The 23,591-nt window shown below is 47.1% G+C and overlaps 1 protein-coding gene across 1 annotated transcript in view; it reads right to left on the reverse strand.

Annotated features, from left to right (window-relative positions):
• Positions 9,937-23,591, reverse strand: part of BRINP1 (BMP/retinoic acid inducible neural specific 1) — a 195,791-nt gene continuing 182,136 nt past the window's right edge. The window contains exon 8 of the mRNA XM_018052690.1: positions 9,937-11,996. Within this exon, the coding sequence (XP_017908179.1) occupies positions 10,856-11,996 (1,141 nt within the window). The 3' untranslated portion in view covers positions 9,937-10,855. The remainder of the gene's footprint in view (positions 11,997-23,591) is intronic.

Genomic DNA, 23,591 nt, shown 5'->3' on the forward strand with positions numbered 1-23,591 from the left:
GGGATTCTCCAGGCAAGAATACTGGAGTGGGTTGCCATTTCTTCCTCCAGTGGATCTTCCCGACCCAGGGATCGAACCTGCATGTCTTACATCTCCTGCATTGGCAGGAGGGTTCTTTACCAGTAGTACCACCTGAGAAGCCCATTTTATCTCCATAGTCTTTTTAAATCCTCATAATAGCCCTATTGGTGGGTGTGGATACCTTCCTGTAAGGATGATGAAACCAGCCTCGGAATGATGAACTAGCTTTCCACATAGCTAAGGCTTGGTGTGGGCCTGGGTTCACCCTCAAAGGAAGGGGACTCCAGAGTTTGGGCCCTTCCCCATGATTATGAAGAGGCAGGCAGGTCAGATGGATTTCTTTCATCATCAGTAGGCTGACCAGAACTTTTTATGAGGCAAGTTCTTTGAAGTGGGTCCGTTCCTGGGCAAGCACTTGGTTCAGACACAGCTGCTGCAGGCTATGGGGTGATGGTATTGGTAGGATGAAGAAAGCAAAAATGAATGAGAGAGAGCCCAGTCAAACAGCATCAGGTCAGCCATAATGACAGATGAGGAGTGCAGGCCCCGCGGCTGAGAGTCTTAGAACAGGCAAAGTCAGAAGGGGAGGCTGGGAAACAGATGATACATGAATTCAGGTACAAGAGCAAGACTCCATGCGTTTCGGGAAGGGGTGGTGATGTGTCCCCCTGCCTCTCCAGCACTCTCGAAGAATGTAGGCTCTCCTTTCTTCAGGGACAGGGGAAACGAGGCAGAAGAAAGAGACAGGAGCTCAAGACACTAGACCAGGAGCCCACGTACTGGGTTCCAAGCATAAAATGGGATAGCAGAAGGGCTGACTGGATCCAGTGCACTTGACCCCATGTTGTCATACTTGAAATCCTGCAGTGGCCGCCACTTGCTCTTAGGATGAAGTCCAGAATCCTCTTGTGAGTCGCAGGGCCCTTCGTCACATGACTACACATACTCTTATCTTCTGCCACTCCTCCTCCCCATCCCCAGTTCATTCCTCTTTCTCTCTCTCGCCCTCTCCCCTCTTCTCTCTCTCATCTGCAGCTGACCTGAACTATCTGCCTGAACTGTTTCTCCTCATGGAACACATTTCCTTTCCTCATTGTTCAACTATTACTTATCATTCTAGGCTCCCATTAAACATCAGATCTTCCAGTGCTTTCCGTGACTTTCTCCTTTCTCTGTCCAATCTAGGTTTAGGGGTTCATGCTGTTTATTGCCATTGCATCTTATACTTCCCACTCCTTAACGCATATCGCACTTCACAATTAATTGTCTATCTTTCTCTCTAAAGTGTAGACCCAAACTTTGAGATTTATCCATTGACTGAGTGTCAGAGTTCAACTCTGACACTTTGAGTTGAACTCTGACACTTTCCTTCTCTACTAAGAACAATATTCTGACTTTGAGACTGAACTTGTAGGGGGTTGTCAAGCAGCTGCAGCTGTAGGAAGAGGTGGCCCATGCGAGCTGGGAGCCAGACAGGTCCTGCTGGCCTCAGTTGCCATATCCACATTCAATGGAGCGGACTCATGGAGTCCTTGGCTTGGCAAATCCTTCTTAGCACCTAATTTCTACAACATTTGAAAGAAATTTAAAAAAAAGTCTGCCCTGTACTTTTCCACTAATTTAGACTGTTTGCTCCTCTGCCAGCCTTCTGTTCAACTGAACCTAGCAGAAAACTCCCTTCCCAGGTGCTTCCAATTTGCAGGTGTCCCTTGTGCTGTGGGTGGGATTTTAAGCAAAAGTTTGGTCCTTTTCAGGAGGCAGTAGCAGCCCTTAATGTACCAGCACAGAGCTCACTCTGCTGTTCCTGGCTGGGTTGCTAAGCAACATTCCTACTTGCCTGGAAATGGGGTGAGGCTGGACCAGGCTTTGTCAGAGAGGACACTGGGAACAGCCACCACTTCTCTTCATTACTTCTCTTACAAGCTCAGTCTTTCATTGTCTTTTTTTTTTCCTTGATTCCATTTCTGCCATTGAAAAATGATGTCTTCTTCGATTCTACCCTCCCCCTGTGTGTTTTGCCTGTGAACTTTTGGAAGCTAGAGATTTGTCTAACTCTTCCACTGAGCTCCGATGCTATAGGTGACAGCCGAGGAGCACCATGCTTAACATGGGGAAGCCAAGGGGCCTAATGGGGCCATGATTCCAAGCTGCAGTCTTGAGCCATGCCATACCCGAGGGAATCACAAGAGCCAGCTTTTACTGAGTGCTTAGCGTGTACCCAGAGAGTTTGAGACAGGCCCTTACCTGCACTAATTCACAGAAAGGGTGGAAATCTGGCAAAAGAAATGTCCTCATGGCAACTGGATGCGTTATTATTCTCCCCAAGGGACAGATGAAGAAATGCCAGAGAGGCTGAGCAACTTTCCGAGGTCCCAGAGTTTGTAGAACGAACCCAGAACTGAGCCTCTTTAGTCCCCAGACGCCACGCTGTAACTGTTCCATCTCACTGCTTAATTTTGCGCTGCTGCTGCTAAGCTGCTTCAGCCGTGTCCGACGCTGTGCGACCCTATAGACGGCCACCCTCCAGGCCTCCCCCCGCCCCCATCTCTGGGATTCTCCAAGCAAGAATACTGGAGTGGGTCACCATTTCCTTCTCCAACGCATGCAGCCATGCTAAGTTGCTTCAGTCATATCCGACTCTGCGACCCCATGGACAACAGCCCACCAGGCTCCTCTGTCCACAGGATTCTCTAGGCAAGAGTACTGGAATTGGTTGCCAATTCCTCCTCTAATTTTGTGCTAAGAGAGTAAATTATGAATCTAAACTTTAGTTACTTACTTTTTGGTGCCCTGATTTCCTCACCTGTATAATGCAAATAAAAACAGCTCTCCCTTAGGGATTCATGAGGCTTGAATTAGATACGTGTGAAGTACTAGGATATCACAGAGGAGCAGGAAACACCCATGCCTTCTTTCCTGTCCTGCAAATGTGGGCCGAGTTGCATTTCCTAAGACCTTACAAGGTTAGGTGAAAAAGGCATTTATTTATATTCCCCTTTCCATACACATTGCTTGAAAAATCATGCGTAGATGTGACTTTTGGGTAAACATTTAAAATTCTTTAATCACAACATAGTTTATTTATTCTGCTTTTCTGTCTTTGGATCACTGTAAGAGACAGAAAATTGGTTTGCATGTTATGCCCAAGAACGACAATTCTGGGACTTCTAGGATGGGGGGCTACAAATAGTTTGAGAAAGTGGAGTGACAGCAGGAAGCTGAACCAGGAACAAGGAAGATGTCGTTACAGAATCACACCATCTATAGAAGTCATTCTCCATCCTCCTCAATAATCCCAAAGGTCCCCTCCAGCTGGGGGGATGGGCCATGGGTGGATTTCAGGGGTCTTGGATGAGACTGATTCAGACCATGTTGAAATGTAGGAACTGACCCAGCTGGAGATCAAAGGCCTCTTTGTATCCCAGGTTTGGACTATGGTTTCCATCTCCTGCTCCCCCGCCTGCAGATTTCACCCCTCAGCCCTGCTCTTTCCCAGAGAAAAGCAATGCACAAATCTATTGCACTTTGCCCCAAAAGATGGTGGGCCTACCTGGAGCCAAAAGGCTTCCCTGAGGAGTTCATGCAGGAGGATGAGATGCATCTGGGCTCTGTGACAGATCCTGCTCTTTGGGATGGAAAATCTGCCCCAGACACACATTCCTCCTGGGTCCCCGCTAAAGCTCTGTGATTCCAGGAGTCAGTACATTTAAAGCTATCTGGGTGCCCTTGACTCTAGCTCACGGAGGAATTGAATGGTTCTGTAATCAAATAGTGGTGCCAGATGCCTCTTAAGGTCTGGATTATTCTTACAAATAACTTTGCAAGGCCATTTATTTTCACTTATTGGGGGAAACTGTAGCATAGTTAAGAGGCCTGTTTTTTGGAGACTGACACATCATCATTCCAACCCCAGCTTGCCATAGGCAAGTTTTTTCATCTTTCTAAGACTCCGTTTCATCATGTGTAACCTGAAGTGATCATTAGACCCACCTCACTGGGTTGCAATGAAGTTAAGTGAGTAACTTGCATCAAGTTCTTTCTGTAGTGTTTGACCTGTAAAATGAGCCCCATTGATATTACCTACTATTATTAAGAATATTACTTTGCATACATATCTATCTAAAGTATATTTTTATTTATGTTGCTTATTTAACGAACTTATAGGCTTCCTATATGCAGTCACTGTTCTAGGCCCTTAAACATGCATAATTCTTATAACAACCATGCTAGAGAGAACCTATTAAGAACTGCATTTTTGCAGAGGAAGAAACGGAAGCACACAGAGGTTGAATATCTCAGTGAAGCAGCATAGGTAGCTAAGTGCATGAGCTCTAATCATTTTCTCCTGTCTCCAGGCTGTACTCTTAGCTACAGCCCTATGTTGCCAGTGATTTTCTCATGTCAGGAATAATGTTGACTGTAACAGTTAAACCACTCACCTGGAAATTGGGGGATCTGAGTTCTAATCTGAGGTGTCTAATAATTCAGGAAAACCCAGCTCCTGGGTCTAGGTTTTAAGCATGGCATCCTTTTGCACACCAACAAAATGCTAGGTGATATTATTATTAATTTATAATCACATATCCTGCAATTAATACCATATAATTAATGATCCCTTGGCAGGGTTTATAATCACCCTCTAATTTGTAAGAACATGACAGTTCCCTCACTGGTGCAAGCCTGTGGCAGAATCAGACCAATCTTCCATCTCCGGTTAAGGCTGACACAGATCATTTGCCATCGTGGTGACATTAGTGGGAAAATGTAGACCTGCAGCTTGTGGACCCCTGCTTTCCCTTATCAAGCAGCCCTGCAGCTTTTATTTAAAAATTGTATCAAAGCCATTTTCTTCCTGGCACAAGGGGCTCCATGTAGAAGTTTCATTGCGACTATGACATCTTGAATGAGGACAAACTCCTTGTTCATTCCGGGGGGGAGTCAGTGCAGTTTTGGTGAACACCTACCGAACAAGGTTGGGAGCAGAGGTCAGATACTCAAATGAAAGAAAGTGAATTTGTGATTTGTGAAGCTCATGTGTCTATTCCAAGCTATTTGATGGAGACTTTTTTTTTTGTAACTGATTTAATATTTTAAATGTTTGTGTTCTTCCAAAATTAACATGTTGAAATCCTAACCCCCAGGGTGATGGTATTAGGAGGTGGGACGGGGGGGTTAGGTGATGAGGCTGGAGTCCTCATTAATGGGGTTTGTGCCCTCATAAGAGACCCAGACAGCTTTCTTGCCTTTACTGCCTTGTGAAGACAAGTGGGGGGGCCAGTGCTTTATGAACCAGGAAATGGATCCTCACCAGACACTTGAATCTACAGAGGTGTTGATCTTGGAAACCCCAGCCTCCAGAAATGTAAGAAATAAATGCTTGTTGTTTGAGCCACCCCATCCATGGTATTGCTGGAACAGACTGAATCGAGTAGGACAAACACTGTCCTTTCAATTTCATGTGCAACTGTACCAGGTTCAGGGAACTGGACTCTCTCTGCACTGAAGATGTAATACTTACCAGTGCACGCCTTCTCATCCTCTAGCCAAGCTCATGACTTTCTGGTTTAGAGACCTCATTCTTTAGTGCTTACACACAATGTATCTATTGAATAAATTTAGCATTTAGTATGGGCTTCCCTGGGGGCTCCACTGGTAAAGAATCCGCCTGCAATGCGGGAGACCTGGGCTTGATCCCTGGATTGGGAAGATCCTCTGGAGAAGGGGAAACGCTACCCCCTCCAGTATTCTGGCCTGGGGAATTCCATGGTCTATATAGTCCACGGTATATATGTCGGGTTTTATTAACGTGACCATAACTGTCATTTCCATTAAGGTGTTTACCTGTATGTTAGAAACCTCCTTTGCTGAGGGCAGGATTCAGCTGTATGAAGTAACTACATTGGCTTGATACGGGATCGTAGGCCAAACTATGCCTGAGACAGGGAGAAGGGAACTAAACCCGCGCCCAGTGGTCAAGGCTTTCAGGGTGACTTTGGGTACAACTCCTCACCACTGAAAGGTGAAGTTTTGAATTTCATAAAATACAGAGTTTAGACTAGATTAGAGGCACTTACTGAACGTTTGTCGTATTCTAGAATGTTCAAGAAAGATGATTAAGGGATCTGTGAAATATTAAAAAATGTATGTGAAGGTACATTTTTATTTGGAAAGAATCCAGAGCTTTCCCATTTCTCAAAAACATCTGTAATTCCCCTCAGAGTGACCATGATTTTGAGGTGATTTTCTCCCCATGGGATCAAAACGGTCCCATTCCATTCCCTGAATGTGTCTTGATCTTTGTGTTGTTGAAGGGAAAGAGGGTTCCAGACCCAAGTAGTCAGAGAATGTACTGCCTGCCTCGTGCAGAATGCTTACCATTAGATGCAACACTGAAGTGAGGAATGACCTTCCACTTGCCATTTCAGGCTCTGATCATGATTTAAAGAGACAGGGATGTTGAGAAAGGAGAGTTCATTCAGGTAACATCTTCCGTCTCGGTTCTTGGTTTGGTGCAGCTGGAGCCCCTGGTATTATCTTGTTCTCAGGCAGAGAGGGCGCTCTGCTCAGTCTGAACTTATTGTAACCAACCAAAGATTTGCACTGATCTTCAACTGGAAAAATGCTCATTAGAGACGATTTTGGTGATATAGAAGAGAGAGACTATTTGCATATGAAGTTCAGTTCCGATTATTACGGTTGATTCTTTTCAGTATCATGGGGCTGCTTCTTGTCTTGGCTAGGAGGTTGGACTGGATACTTTTTCACCTTGAGACAGTGAAAAGGGAACTATGATCATGATCAGTGTGCAAATTTTGCAGAATAACGCTGAGCATAACTTCATCTCTGAAGGATGAAATTTTACAGACCTTTAATGACCGCTTTACCCCAAAGAGTCCATGGTTCCATGTGTCCGTATGTCTCTGCACTTTCCCTGCTGAGCTGACCATCTTTAATCCTATTGTTTGCCTTTAAGCCTATTTTGAATGCTATTAATGGTGCTACATCAGCTTCCTCTTAGTTAATACCTGTCTAGGACACCTTTATGCATCTTTTTCTTTTCAAACTTCTCTGCCATTACTTTTACATTTGTACCTTGTAGTCTGACTACCTCTTTTTACTGATCAGTTTTGTCCAAGTACATTTATTGTGGTTATTTGTGTAGGATGTTTGGTTATTATGTTTATGTATCTAGCTATTAATATTTTAATGAATCTTTTCTTTCTCTTGTCTGCCTTCTTCTTTTTTTTTTAGTGACTAAACAACAACTAATTCAATACTTTATTCAAATAAAACATACTAAAATTATAGTAGAATGCAATGGGGAAGGAAAAGTTCTTTTTTTTTTTTAATTTGATTTTCACAAAACTTTTCAGGCACTTGTAAAACAAATGAGCAAAAAATGTCTTCTTTTTAATTTAAAAAAAAAGTCTCCCTATTAACTTGAACGTTCTACAGTCTTCATCTATTATTTTAGGGGTTCATCATTTCTCACGCTTTGACTCTATGACAGCTTCCCTCAATCACTTATCACCATCTAGTGGATCCATGTTATTCTTCTCACCTCTTTCCAAAAAGAATGGGGAATAGGAGAAAGTGTTTGTCATGGAGATGATTTTATCAACATAGACAACCCAACAAGTTACGCTACATTTAAAAAAATATTTGTGGCGATGGATAATCCCCAAGCCTCTTTCCTTCTATTATGTCAACTTGTTCTACTTCCTAATCTTTCTTCCACTTATGACATGTAGTCTCTGTGCAATTATGATTTCAATCAATGAAGGGAGCCTTGCTGTTAGTGCGACCTCTTATTGCCCTCCTCTTTGAAGGGGGCAGATATGCCAGGGTCCAGAATTTTCCAATGATTTTATCTGATAGCTAATTAATGGCCTTCTGTGGTTTCCATGGCAATGCCACGCTTTGCTGTCAGGCTTATCCAACGGGGCATTCTGTTCACTCTTTTGCCTTAGCATCAGCATATTAATCAGACACCATAGGTCCTTGGTTGTTGCATCAAACTGGTAAGATGCTAATTGAATTAAAATCTCACTTGAAGGCTTCAGGCTTGTCTTCCCCAATAGCTGGAGGGACCTTGTTAGCTCAAAGAGTTGGACCCAAGCAGAAGATGCCTGGAAATCCCCAGAACTTTGTATCCTTATATAAAAGTATTTTCCTTTCACCTTTGAACAAATATTTTGATGTCTGAATCTCTCTGTCCTTGAAAATTTATCTGATTTCCCTGCCCTTTCCAATCATTAGACATTGTTTATTCTCTTTGTAATATGATATGATGTACTTATTCAGTAATACTGTCAAGGTAAAGAGAAGAAAACTTTCCCACACACACACACACACACACACACACACACACACACACACACTCACGGTTGGTGAAGCCTGGGGAAGAGCCTTCTTGTTATTTGCCCGAGTCCTTTTCATTTTCAACACTCAGGATGAGCATGCCCATCTAAAGCCTGTGCCAGCCGCATGAACCGAGTTCATAACTTCAGGCTCTTCTCTGCGTGTCTGACCCCACAACAGCACTCATCATGGTGTACTGTAATTATTCATTTTTTATTGGTTCATATGTCTTTCTCATCAATGTATGAGGGGCACAAAAAGCATAACCCATTTCCTTACAGATCTCATTTTTCTGGCATGCCCCATTCATCTCCCAAGTGTTGAAGAGGGACTTCCCTGTGGTCCAGCGGTTACAGCTCCGTGTCCAGAGGGTGTGGGCTGTTGAGATGTTTGATGATTTACTGAACTGCTATGAAATCTTTTGCTTGATGAATAGCTGCTATGTGACTTTTGCATGAATAATTTCCAACCTAAATGAATATCGAATCTGCTCAAAATCTGAGGGCCAAACTACTATGATAGTGTGAAGCACACATTGCTAAATTGGTATCAAAATACATGCTAATTCATACTAAAAACTGGAACATTGAATCTGGAATTTCACTATGCGAAAAAATAAAAGGATATAACTTCCCCCCTCCGCACACATACTTAAACTAGATAGGTCTTATGTGTTGTGTGCACTGAAGCCTCCTCCTTTCATCTTAAACTATATAGGCGGGGTGGGGGTAAGTCTTTTCTTTGAGTCAAAGTGTTACAGACTCTGGTGAGCCCTGAGATAGTTTCTGTATTTTATCTATGAAAGCACTGACATGAGAAATGTACATTCTAGAACTGGAACCAGTGAATGGAAGGTACACAGATGCTAGTAAATATGTAGAAGAACCATCTAATAATTAGATCTGTTTAATAACATAAGCTGGCATGAGCACTACTGATCCCCTTCAGTAAAAGAGGACTCCAAGGAATGTGGAAGACAGAACTACATGGGTTTCCTATCCCAGGAATGGGCCAGTTAGCAGACAGGGGTGATGTCCCAAAGACAAGATTTGCACTGGGCTGACACCGAGACCAGAAGAGTCCTACTTTCTCTCCCAACCCTGATGTGTGTGGTCCTATTTCTCTGCCAATTTGGAAATGAAGACTCAGATGCTCAAAGCATCTCTAGCAAGTACTATCGTAGCAAGAAGATAAATGCAGAGTTCCTGAAGGCTAAGACACGCTTTCTGCCCCAATCCTCTACAGATGTGCTTTGAAATGAGTTCTCTTCCTTACAACTCTCCTTTCAATTTAAACCCCAAGTCCCAGACAAGGATTCTCAGTTTTCAGAGATGCCCAAGAAGTGGCAGTGTTAGTGCATTGTGTGTGTGTGTGTGTGTGTGTGTGTGTGTGTGTGTGTGTGTGTATTGAGTTAAAGGATCATGTTTTAGATACCCACTTGGGGAAGTTGGCCTGGCAGACCAATGCAATTTTTAAACCCACCCTACTTTATTTCAGGTATTGACTTTAAATCAAAGTAAAATACTGAGAGCGCTTCTAGGGTATCTGACACCATTTTTTTTTTTTTTTTGGAGACCATAGTTGAAATAAGTTTCTTCGTTAGAAGAAAAAAAGGGCTATCAAAACAACCTGAGACTGAAAGCTACTCCATCCCTTGGCAGCTCAGCTGGGGGAGTAAACACCACCGTGGCCAGCATGATGTTAGAAAGAGCACGGCCAACGGGGTCAGGAGGCAGGGTCACCTCGCTGTTTGGCCAGTAACCATATGTAGCCATGGGCTAGCCATTTCTCTCTGAGGCTAGTTCCCAAACGCAATCAAGGAGATCAACAGGCTGATCTCAAAGGTTTCTTGATGGTTTTAACACCCTGTGATTATGTGAATGCCTCTCCCCCAGGGTCCCAGGGTCCCAGGGTCCCCTATTGTCCAGCTTCAGTGAGTTTCAGTTTATTCAGTGTGAAGGAAGCTATCTGGGTGAGAGTGGAGATTCATGTGCAGCCGAGTCAAAAGAACCACAAGGAATTAAGCAGAAAGAGGGAAGAAATCATAACCGAAGAAATATCTTCTTTATCTATGTCCATTTCCTCCCACAAGGAAAAATGGCAGTGTCGGTTGTACATTACATATAGCTTTCTCTTTCGTGTTTAATCTTAGCACCTGCACAGCAGAGATCTTTACAATTCGTTGCATATGCTCTCTCCCATCCCGCCCCCCCTCAATACAGCACCTGAGGCCTAAGCAGCACCTCCCTCCGAGCTCCTCCCAAGACTGAGACCCTTCTTCACGACAGAGTATAGAAATAACAAACATGCCCCACGGTTTTATACAGTTGCTAGAACGTTTTTTCATTTCCAACAAATGAAGACTTTTCCTCCTTTCCTTTGAATAGTAATTACACTTTACAAATGTGTGTTTGTTTTGCTTTGCTTGGTTCTGTTCTGTTTGTACAACAAAAGGGAACGCCCGTGGCCCAGGTTAACAGAGCTTGGCTGTCATCTGATCCGACTGTTTGAGGATCTCGGTGTTGTAGAGGTCCAGGGCGTGGTTCACCCTGATGATCTCGCTGTTGGTCAGTTTCAGGCGGTGTTTGAGCATACAGGAGAACAAGTCCAGCTGGGGCTTCCCCGGGGCCACAGGGGGGGCCAGGCGATTGATTCGGTCCCGAATGTCCAACAGGAGGAGCATGACAGACGAAGAGGAGTAGAACTGGCCGCCCTGCGTGTAGGACTGGTTGACCTGCTGCACGGCGCTGCGCAGGAGGTCGGCGTTGAACCTCAGGCTGTACCCGAACACCTGCACATCCGAGATCTTGATGTAGAACTGCCTCTTGGAGGGGTCGGACAGGTCCACGGGGCCCTGGCCAGTCTCATTGCGCAGGAGGGTAGGGAGCCGAGTCCGACTGCGTAGGTAGATATGGACCGTCTCGAAAAACGTTTTCCACCGGTTGCCCAGCAGCAGAGTCCAGTTGTAACACTGGCTGTTCTGGAGGCGGATCTTCTCCCAGCGCGGGTAGCCGAACTCGCCAAAGGGCATGTTCCAGCCCTCCGAGTGGCTCCCGCTGAAGGGGTTGACGTAGACGAAGAACATGGGGTCCAGGCTGCTGTTGCGCATCTGGCAGATACGCATGGACATGCCGATCACCATGTGGATGAAGTCCATGCGGTTCTTGTTGCTCTTGAGAGTGAGGGACAGGCGCTTGCGCCACCGGGGGTCGAAGAAGGTGTCGAGGCGGATCTCGTTGCTGATGAAGGTGGTGTGGACGTAGAGGCGCGAGTCCATCTTCTGCAGCAGGTACTTGAGCTCTAGGTCCTGGAAGTCCAGGTCGGTCTCGAAGCTGATGAACTGCTCACTGCGCTCCGAGTCCACGTTCTGCGGTTCGCAGCGGCCTCGGTACAGCTTGTAGCCCTTGTTGCAGGAGCCGCAGAGCGAGATGTTGGCCAGGCTGCACATGGCGCAGCTGTTGTTCCCGCCGATGATGCAGGGGATGGGGCGCTGGCACAGCGTGGTGCTGCCGTGGCACACGCAGCTCCTCTGGCTCTCCAGGAAGGTGCCCCAGAACCCGTTCTCATTGCAGTAGAGAAGCGACTGAACCCTTGCAAGCCACTGCTGAATTGTCCTGGGGGACAGAGGGGAGATGGAGAATGTTAACCATCATGGGTGGGCTTGTGGTTCTCCAGCTGCTCATGCAAAGTGGGGCTGCCCAGAGGATGAAAAGACAGGGTAGGGCAGTTATCATAGGAAGGGCACTGAATGTCATTGCTGGGAACTACAGTGGAGCTCTGGGTGATGCCGCACACCAGCTACATGACCTTGTACTTCCCCTTCTAATGGTCAGTGTCCTCACGTGTAAAAAGGAAAGGGATGGAGTAAAAGTGTTCTTTGAGGTCCTCTCAGCTTTCTAAATCTATTATTCATTCATCTCAAAGGCATTTGATTCAGAACCTTAAAGTGTATAAACTTAAAAACCCTGCTGAATGACAACAGAGTGTAGAAAGTCAGCAGTAAAGACGAATTGAGGGGTTATTTCTTTTACCCTACACCTGATGTTTCAACCCTCTTCACAGATTCTTCCCATAACATCTGAAAACTTCAGCAAAAACGAATTCTATCTTATATTACTCCGGAGATATGGCAGCACTTCCATATTGATGATCTCACGTGATCCTAATATTGCAGTTTCAGAACATATAAGGAAGATGCTATTCTCCTCATTTTTCTCCAAAATTTCAGTTCAGTGAAATTTCCATCACAGTATGAATGTCTAGGTCCCCCTCTCCACAGCCCCTCAACACTTTTATAAACAAACCCGAGCCTGTCCCAGATTCCAGCCTCTGGAACATTCCAATGAAGACAGATACTCAATCAGATAAGAAGCAACAGAAAAATAAGTTTAAAAAAAAAAAAAGATGTAAGACAGTCAGCTTAGCGGCCTCTCATCTTTCCTCATTTCTGTACAAGTCCCCTCTTGGCCGTATTCCACACTAAGAATAATTCCTTACGTGTGTCTAGCACTTTTTACCCTCCCATTTCTCACTTGAGCTTCACAACAACACCCCCAAAATAGCTTGCGACTTGAGGTCAGTCTGAGATAGCTTTGAGTCCTGGCTCCTCCACTCCTGAGCCCGGGGAATGCTGGCGGTTTCCCTCACCTCCCTAATCACTCCTCCCACGCTGGGCTGTGGTAAGGATGGCATGAATTTTTATGTGAAATCTTAGTCCCTAACTCGGTAGGTATTAGGGGCGCCATAAAAGTTAGGCTCTTGTTATTCCTGCCAAGGGACTCTCAGCTCCATTTTCTAGATGTGGCAAGAGAAGCTTGGAGGCAAATAATACAGCAAGTGGGTAGAGAAACCTTCTGGCTCATAGCCAAGGCTTTCTTTTTTTTTTTTTTCAAAGAAGAGTCAAGGAAGCATTTCTTAAGGCTGCCAAGCACCGCAGTACTGTTGGTGGAGAGGATGCCAATGGTGGCAGTGGTTCCTGATCCCCAGCTTTTTATTTTAGGCCATGCTGTGTGGCATGCAGGATCTTAGCTCCCCAACCAGGGATCGACCCCATGCCCCTTGCACTGGGAACCTGGAGTCTTCTCCACTGGGCTGCCAGGGAGCCCCATTTTAGAAAACTGGAGACAGAAGCCCTTCTGCATTGTACTGCATCTCTGGTAGGACGTGGTAGCGATGCCCCTGTTCTCTCATTTCCTCTGCCCAGCCACAATCGCCAAGCCCAAGAACCAGGAGGCAAGCAGTGCAGCCTAATCCTGAAAGGCACGTGCGCTGGCCCAGGCCGAACTTAGTTCGAGGCTCCACTCCATAAGCGGGAACAAGTCACTTCATGTCTCTGAGACGCAGGGTCCATATGCAAAAGGAGAATAATAAACCCTATCTTAGGTGGTGAAGGGGAGGACTGAATGAGATGATGTCTGTAAAGCATTTAGCACAGAGCTGGGCATAGACCAATTATTAAAAAGGTAATAATAAGTATTCTTATCCCAGAGAATAAGCTCTTCCTTTGAAGCTACTGAGAAGCTTTCAGGATTTCCCTATCTCTCTGGGGTGGAGGGAAACCATTTGGTTACTGGGACATTTGGAAATGGATCCTGTTGAAACTTGGCTTCCCAGAATGCTGCTGTGCTTATCAGCTGAGAGAAAATGGAGGCATAATTAGAGCGCTCCTTGAAGGGCTCTGCCTTTAAGTCCGGGGAATGAGCCTGGCTTTGGCAATGAAACCTCCCTCAGGACATTCTGAACGCTGTATTGCAGCCCCTAGTCTTTTGGTCAGTTTCCCCTCCAGTCTCTTAAGGCATGAGAGAGGGGAGCCCTCCATTTCTGAGCATGGAGCCCAGAAATGGTTGCTGAATGAATGAGCGGACGACCACTGAATGAGTGAACAGACCAAAATTAATATTTTTTCTTATTTTTCCTTAAACAACAACAACAAAATCCGCTTCTGTCTCCCAAGCTGCAGTATTAGTTTTCAATCCCTTCCACCCACACAGCTCCAGGCCTCCGCGGTCTCTGCTTCGTGTGGACCAATCCTATTACAGGCTGGAGAACAGCAGAGGGCCCAGCCTTCAGAAAACGGAGCTGGAATGACAATGAGCCGCGCGGCTCCCACCTCCGGAGCCAGAGCATCAGCTGAATATGGGCTCTGAGTCATGGAGAGTGCTGCGAGCCACAGGGGCCCGCCACACGTCTCCGATTGCGTGGTTCCATCTGACCAGAGCGTCATTTCAAAACGCCCCTTTCAAAGGGCCCACACTTAGCCCCGTCACTCCCTCTCCAGGCGACAGGACAGTACCCCATTGAGAGCTCCTCTGCTCCCATCTGCAAGGCATTCTATAAGCCCGGAGAGCGCCCCCTTTCTCGTGTCTCATCATTGGGACCCTTTGTCAGGACTCCCCCCCCCCCCCACCTCCTTGAATCAATGCCTCCTTGTGGCCCGGCTCTCAGAACCCTGGGGGCGGGCGGGAGGGGGCAGATGGAGGCCCCCGGGGAGGCCGCCACCGGAGGAGGGGCGAAGGGCCGATTAGGATTCCAGCCCTGTCGAGCGGGAGGCACCGGGGACAGAGGCCCTCTGAGGCGCAGCCGAGAGCTGCCTGGCACCTGCATAATCGTGAGGTTGTGGGCCGGATCAAAGAAGGCATTAAGGGTCCAGAGGAGGACCGCGAAGGAGGCGGGCGACCGGGAGGGGGCGGGGAGCGCCCGGCGGGAGGAAGAGAGGAGGGAGGAGAGAGGTGGGGCCCGGGAGGCCTGGGTGCTGGAGGAGGTGCGGGAGCAGGGGCCGACCCAGAGTGAAGGAGGAGGGGGCGGGAGGGGGGGCAGAGGTGACGGAGTGAAGGCGGAGTGAACGTGGCAGCGGCTCCCTCGTGTCATGGACTGTAAGTCTGGCAGGCTCCTCTGTCCATGGGATTCTCCAGTCAAGAATACTGGAGTGGGTTGCCATTCCCTTCTCCAGGGGATCTTCCCCACCCAGCGATCGAACCTGGGCCTCCCGCATTGCAGGCAGATTCTTTACCCTCTGAGCCACCAGGGAAGCCCCGTAATTAGAGTGGGTGGAATGCGAATGAAGCAACTCAGCCAAGACTGTAACTCCCAGAATCAGGGAATGTAGACCATCTGCATGCAAACAATCCTTTCCTGAAGGGGGGCAGAGAGAGTGGTCAGACCAGGTAGAAATGTTACTGTTAAGTCCCAATTCCCGATGTCAGTGAACTTTCCTTAGATTCCAGTCCTTCATTTTGAAGAGATGAGCGAAACCAGAAAAAACAAGCCCATCCCAGTTTTTTGCACCCCTGTCCTTTTAGCACAAGCAGCTTCTCATAATGAGGACTCCACCACCATCAGAGCAATCTCCTGCACCTTCACCACCTCTAGCTACTGCTCTGGGGAGCGGTCACTGATCCTCAGAAACCCTGCCAGGCTGGATGGCAGGCACGCTTGAAGCCAGCGTGCTCAACCACCAAGCATTCACTGTGCACCAGGCTCCGTGCCGGAGTTCTCCCAGAGCACTGTGGATAACCATCGGCAGCACAGAGAGCCAAGCCCGGAGAAGCAGGCGGACTTGTCTGACATCACAAGCTTATGCCACATTCCAGACCAAGCTCTCTGATGCCAGCCAGCATGGGTGCACTTTCCGATGAACCACAGTATAAAATTACAGCCGGCCAGAAGAAGCAGGCAGGCCATAAGAAGAGACGTAAATGGAAATAATGGAAAAATACTGAAACTTTGAACGTGTGAAGGACCTATTAGCACATTCCTTGCTTCCCCTGGACCTGCCAGTCATCCCTCTCCTCCATTCACAGATAATTGGAGCTCACTGACAAGTGCTCAGGGACAGGCTGGGGACCAGGGGTAGGAGGGACCGTGATCTATAAATATCATTTCCCAGGCTGGCTGGTGACAGCCCACCTCAACCCTTGCAATGCAGGAGCAGTTTAATAGGCCAGCTCCGGGGGGTGGGGTGGGGGGGTCGGGTCTCACAGAGGGCTGACACAATTCCCACCACAAGGTAGTCCATGTGCGACAGTGAGCACCAAATTTTAAGGTGCTTTTCTCTGTCCCTGGAGATCCAAAGCATCTTCCCTTTTCAGCCAAAGCTGAACTTCAATACGTCCAATTCAGCAACTTTCTGCTGGATAGGACCCCAGCTCATTCTGATGGAGTGGGGGTTGGGGGCAGTGTTGATGAGAGGAAAGGAGGGCGGGCAGGAACTTGCATTTTCATTCCTAAAGCTGGAACCCCCTGGGGCCTGGTAGGCAGGCTCCCACAGAGGCGACACAGGAAGCAGCTTTGACCACAGAGGCAGAGAACCTTCGAGAAGAAGCAGCCCTGGAAATATACAGCCATCTCCCTCATGTTTAGACCTGAGCCTTGAGGTCTGGTGGGGTGGAGGGTTGAGTGCTTTTTCTATCATGGCAGCCAGCCTTTATCCTCACATTAGCCCCAGGAGATAGGACTGCCTCGTGATTTCCATCCCACCGAGAGGGCTCGGAGGACCAAAGCAGACTGCAATGTTCCCACGGTCACACAGCATAGACACAGAAGATCAGAGCTCAGGATGTCTCCATCCAAACCCAGTGTGTCCTCCACTCCCCACTGTACTGTTCCTACCCTCTCAAATCCAGGCCGGAGGAGGAGCTGGACAGTGGTCTACGGAGATGCCCCTGCTGCTCCCCTGCAGGCTCAGTCTTGGCCTCAGCCAGGGTTTGCCGAGGAACTGACAGGCCTCCCGGCGACACAGCTGGAGCTGCTCGGCATTTGGAGGGCAGAGGCTCTGCCACCCGGGGCTTCCCATCCGTGCTTTCAAAGGCGCAGGCCTCCCTCTCAGAGCCACCCAGGTGGGGAGCCCAGGCTGGAATTCCTAATTCTAGCAAACTTCCTGCTGATTTTAATTGGAGGTTTTGCCCAAGACAGGACTGTAGTGCCAGGCCAGTGGCATTTTAGGGACAATCATACAGATCAAGTGCCAAGGAGAAAGGGGAGAGCAGCTCTAGGCTCAAAGAGAAAACCAGAATCCAGAAGTCTCATTTGCCTACGGGAAGTGTTTGTTTAAAAAGGGAGAGGAGTTTTTTTTTAAAAAAAAAAAACCAAAAACAATGAAATTGGAATTCTGAATCATTATTTATGCCCTGTGCTTCTGCCTTGGTATTCCTGCGACGCTGTAATGGGTGTCTGAGTGACTCTGTGAGACTCTACAAACCGTGGACTTTATAGAGCAGAGGCTAGGAAGACAAACAGTTGTTCGGAGGGTTCTGATGAAGCACTGTTTGGGGGGTGTGCTGTGTATGACTGTGTGTGTGTTACAGTAACAGTGCTGAGAAAAGATGAATATGCCCATGCATGGAGCTCTGCTGAACGAAGCCTCGGTTTATGGACCTGCCCGTGAGAACTGGAACTGGCCATCAGAGCCACTCAGTGTCCATTCTCCCCACATTTGTACTTAGTTTTAATCATCCCCCTCTCTGAGCTCCTATCTCTGACTTAATAGTGTCTTCTTCTTCCTCTCAGTTTTTCACATGATGTCAGATCCTCCTGGAACAGTTCACAGCAGTGGGAAAAAGACTCGAAGAGAATCCTGGAGTCTCTCCCCACGATGCAGATGCTTTCTGGTTTGGTGTTGTGCCGTGAAGGCAATAGGCTTTTTTGGGGGGAGGGCAGAAGCTGAGGGCAGAAGGCAGGAGAGGAAGAGCAGCAACAGAAAAATCTGACAGTCTTTAAAATCGGATTGTCAGAAGTTTAGCTGGGGAGGATTACGAAACAGTTTTGGCAGTTACAGTTTTGTGTCTGGAAAGAGGTGACAGGCAACATTTTCAAATTTGGCATTCTGCTTTCGGGCATGGCTGTGCTGGAGGCAAGTGAAGGAAGGATCCAGAAGCCTCCTTAGGGCTGACAGAGAGGCTAGAGTAGCAGGAAGCTCCCAGGTGGAGAGTTGCAAGAGCGACTTACTCTTCCTGGACAGCGGGCAGGCAGAATGGCAGACACAAACCAAGAGGCACGAATGCCAGAAGTGGCCGGTCAGGGCTAACGGGCTGCATCCTGAAGTACGGCGAGCCGGACAGGGCGGGGGACTCAGCCGAGGAAATGCTGCGCCTGCTCTGCCACTCTTTTGCTGTGGATATCTGACCTTGGGATAAATCACTTCACCTCTTTGATTCTCAGTTTCTTTATCTGTCAAACGGGAAAGGTAATACCTACCTTACACTTAATCTTCAGAACGAGAAACAGACACAAAAAATTCCTGGGAGGTTTGCAGTGAAAGGGCACTGTGATTGACCATTAACCATTATTATTACTGAGGGCAAAGAATAACTGTGTTTCATAAATGTTCCAGGTAAAAATACTCCTCTCGGTTACTAGAACAGCCCAGTTGATTACAGCTTAATGTCCTAATCTCACTGGTCACTCACCTTCCACGGTTCTAATGAATGCTGTCCCCATGAAGCTTGAAGAAAGAGCTAGATGTGGCCCTGAAGTCAGAAAAGATGGGGTATGCAATCCCCACTCTGCTGCTTATTACTTAACCTTCAGCTAATCACTTGTCCTTCCTAAGCTTCAGTTTTCTCAACTACAGAATGGAAGAATAATACATTACTTGTGGGCTTGTCTTAAAGATCAGATAAGATAATGGATGCAAAGCTCCTGACATAGAGTAGGCGCACATTGTCTCTCAGGAAAACAAACTGTTGTGTTCCTCTTGAGCTCACAAAGAAAATGGTCCTTTTGAAATAAGTACAGATTTAAAAATCCAGGGAAAGAATTCAATAATTGTTGCTGGATCCATTGAATATTGATATTAAAACAGCAACCTCAAAATCTCTTCTTGACACAATCTCTTCTATACCCCAGTTTCATTAACAGACGGATTACAGGTCTAAATGTGAAAAGTCATACAATAATAGCATCACTAAAGCACCTTTTAGAAGAAAACAGAGAGGGATATCATGATGAGATTGGAGTAGGTAAAGATTTCTTAACACAGCTCACCATAAAGAGGGAAAAAACACATTGATTAATAGGGGTATATTAAGATTTAAACATATCCATCAAACGATACCATTCAAAGAGTGGAAAGACAAGCCTGAGTTAGAAAATATATTTGCATTACCTCTACCCAATCAAAGACAGTATTTATAGTGCATAAATAACTCCTACGCTGGCTGGATGCTGGGCTAGTCAAACGCAGTCCAGACTGCCTCAGTCTGCACTCCTTTCTGAGTCTCTTTAAACCAGAGGTGATGCAATTATCACGATTTACATTTTTCTTCTCAAAGTTCTCACTAAATCTGTTCAATAAATATGATATGTCTCCCCCACCCCAAAAAAATGGCCAAAAGGGGAAGTAGTCAACTGATATGATGCTATGAAAGGGCAGGTCATAAAAGAGGACATTCAAAAGGCAATAAGCACATGAAACTCCGTGTCATTAGTCATCAGGACCACGTCAACTAAAACTGCAACGGGATACTACTGTAGCAGGATGCTACCATCAAAATAGAAAGGACGAGAAACACTAAGTGTATGTTCATATCCACAAGGACGTGGGACAATGGAAAACTCTTCTGCACTATGCTACCTGCAAGAGAGATTACTGGCTCAGCAATGTTGGGAAAATTGGGAAGTACCTACTGAAGCATCTGTAAAGCTGAGGAAGCCCGTCCCTAGTAGACACCCAACACGAATGCACACGGAAGTTCACCCCAGGGCATGTGGAAGACAGCAGCACGTCCTTGGCGGGCCCCATCCTGGAGACTGCAACAGGAGAAAGGACGTCTAGAAACACAGTGGAGCGCCCTTGCGAGTGAGCGTGCCGAAGCCGCACAAAACAGCGCGGAGCCCTTGTGAGTGAAAGTGAGCCCTTGTGAGTGAAAGTGCCACAAAACAGCGCGGAGGAGACACAGCAGAGCGCCCTTGTGAGTGAGGGTGCCGAAACCGCACAAAACAGTGCGGAGGAATCTCACAGAAGAATGCAAGGTAAGAGGAAGCCAGATACCTAGGTGCACACTGTATAAGAGAGGAAAAACTGCGCTAGAGTGGGAGCAGCCATGAGAGGCGTGATTCCCCTGGAGAGAAGCCTGGCAGTACCTGATGGGAGCGAAGAGGATCCAGGGGCTTCTGCCCTGGGGATGACACCCTGCTCCTGGATCTGGGTGTGCTGGTTACATGCAGGAATTCATCTTGTGAAAATTCATCTTACTGCAACTTAACGGGATTTTCACTTGCTATATAACTCTAACACTTCCATAAAACATTTACCCCCCAAAAAAATCATCCTTTAAAACAACCAGAAAAACACTATTAAGGCAGCAATATGTTACATTTTTCTATCACTTTTAAACTTTCCAAAGCTCTTCCAATAGGTTCTCTGGTTTCAATCCGCACACCTTTTCTGTGTCATAGGTTGGGTTGAAAAGGGTATCAGGGATTTTAAAAAATATGAAAAACTGGGCTCAGAGAGGCAAGATGATGTCCTCAAGGTCACCAGTGAGTTGTCGCATTGCTAAGATTACAGCTTGCCCAGGTGTGAGTTTGTTGGACGGTGTGGAGGGCGGAGGTGGGGAGGAACACAGGGAAATGGTGCTGAAGGGGATAAAGAGCTACAGAAATGGTTAGAACTCAGTTCTATTTCTGACTCAATCCTCTGGATTTTATTCTGAACAGGAAGCTACCTCTGAGCCTCAGGGAAGGAAAAAAAAAGAAAAACTAAAACAACAAAAGGGTCTGAAGATGCTTATTTTCTTGCCTTACGTCAACGGAGTGAGTCAATTGCCCTACCTGCTACGAACGCACAAGGACACCCAGGGGCGGGCCTAGAGACATCCCTGGTAGCGCTGGGCTGAGCAAGCCTTGTGTATCTCTCACGCAGGAGTCAGCTGCCGGCACCCATCTCTTCCCCTCACCTCGAGCATGCACCCTTGGGGTGCTGTGGGGTTTGGCCTCACTGCCTTCTTTACCCCCATAAATAGAAAAGAAATGCAAAACATATTCTTAGTTAAAAGCTTCGCTTCCCCCATGGTTGGGAGGGTACTTCTAGGCTTCTGTGACTGACAACAGGCTGCCCTGAGCCAGCTTTGGGTTATCTGTGGGCTTGTACCTTTTCCTCAATAGGACAGTTGAATATACACTCAAAATGGGTCTTTGTCACGAATTTGCTACCCACTCCTAGGGTGCCTGCACCGGTATGGTACACACACCCATTGGCAGGTCAGGGACCATGAAAGAAAGTGAAAGTGAAAAGTGAGCGGGATCTCCTGCATTGCAGGCGGATTCTTCCCCAACTGAGCTATGAGGGAAGCCCCAGGGACCATGACAGTAGCAATTAACTATGGTGGGTGGAGCGGTCTGTGTGTTTAGCACACGGATTTTCAGAATTCCAGAGTGGAATGATGCCTAGACAAGCCTTGGTCCATGGGCACCTGAGAATGACCTACTTGAGGTCACAAGTAGTACCTGGACCCCCCGAAGCAGAGTATTTCCTAGGAGGAAGGAGGCACCCTGCATACAGCTCACCCTCTCCCAAGAGGACGCACAGCCTTCTCCCTAGCTGCCTGTGCACTGGGGGAAAGGAAATATTCACACTTTTCAAGCATTACTGGACACTGGCTTTGAACGGATAATCTTTCTAGGAGACACAGAACGTCACTGTGGCCTACTGATCAGCACAGGTGTTTATGTGGGGGTCAGGTTCTCTCAGAGAGTCTGGCAGTTATTTCCTGTAGCTATTCCCACAGTCTTCTGGAATCCTCCACAGCTGGCAGAACCCCCTTCCTTCCCATTTCTGGTATCCTTTTCAAATAATAAAAATTATACTGTGGAACATCCTCACCGTTTAACCAGCTTCCAAGAACACAAGACAAGAATGACAACATTTACCTAGGCTGAAACACAGTGTAAGGGGCATAAACCACAAGATAAATCCACTAAAACAACCGCTCTCTTGATTGATGGGGATTCTCAAGGGCCGGTTTGTATGAGAAGATATTTCTTCCCAAGGTCCGTGAATAGTGCACTGCCCTCTGTACCAAAATGTATCACAGTGGAAACAAATGAGCAAACGAAAAGCCCACAGTGTGCAGCAGGCAGCCTCGCACCCTCTGACACTCCTGCCACGGACGGGAGATCTCTGGTACCTCCCCTCGAATATGGACAGGTTCCACCACGCCTTTGATCGCTGAAATGGGGCAGAAGCGATTCACTTAGTTTACGGACTCAGCTCTCAAGAGACCAGTAGCTTCTACTTCTTGTCTCTTGGAAAATTCCCCTTGGAGCTCTGAGGCCACTTATAAGCAGTCTGACCACACTGCTGGAGAGAACACATGAACAGACCCTGAAGAGGGGAGCTGCCCAGCTGAGCCTGGCTTTCTGACCCTCTCTGCTAAGGCTCCGGATATGCAAGTAAAGCCTTCTTAGAACCTCCAGCCCAGCCCAGCTGCAAGCGGAATAGCACTGAGTGGTGGCAAGTAACTTCCTGTGCAACAGAAGAGCTGCCCAGCCAATTCTCGTGCAAATTTCCAACTCATAGATCAAGAGCATAATATAATGATTGGTGCTTTAAGGGCCTAAATTTGGGTCACTTTGTTAAACAGCAATAAGTATTCAAACTATTATACACCCTGAGCCCCCAGAGAGAACCCAGGATCTCTCTTCCCTGTTCCACTGCTACCCAAGTTATGTTACTGAATGAGGCAGAACTTTAAAAATGTCTTCTCCCTCCCCACGATCCCAGGCTCTAATCCCAAGATCTGTGGTTAGGGTAAGGTATCATTCCCAAAACCGTGTCCTGATATTTGGCACAGAGATTATCTAGATGACCTAATCTCATTAGAGATGTCCCTTTAGGAGCAGAGAGTTTTCTCTCCTGTTGGCAGAAAGGGAATTTGGAGAGATCTGAAGCATGAGAAGCACTTGACGCACCTTTGTTCCTGTGAAGGTGCAGCGGTCCATGTACCAGGACGGGAGAATAGCCTCTAGGAGCTAAGAGTGACCTCTGGACCAACGGCCAGCAAGGAAAAAGTAACCTCAGTCCTACAACCACAGAGAAGTGAGTTCTGCTAACAACCAGACTGAGCTTGGAAGAGGGTTCTGCTCACAACTTCAGCATCTTGACTTCTGCTTGTAAGACATCAGCTAAAGATCCAGGCACACCAGGCCTAGCCTTCTGACCCATGGGAGCTGCGAGATAATAAATGCCTGTTGCTTTCAGCCTCTAAATGTGT

This window comes from Capra hircus, chromosome 8, assembly GCF_001704415.2.
Source record: "Capra hircus breed San Clemente chromosome 8, ASM170441v1, whole genome shotgun sequence".
Classification (NCBI taxonomy): domain Eukaryota; kingdom Metazoa; phylum Chordata; class Mammalia; order Artiodactyla; family Bovidae; genus Capra; species Capra hircus.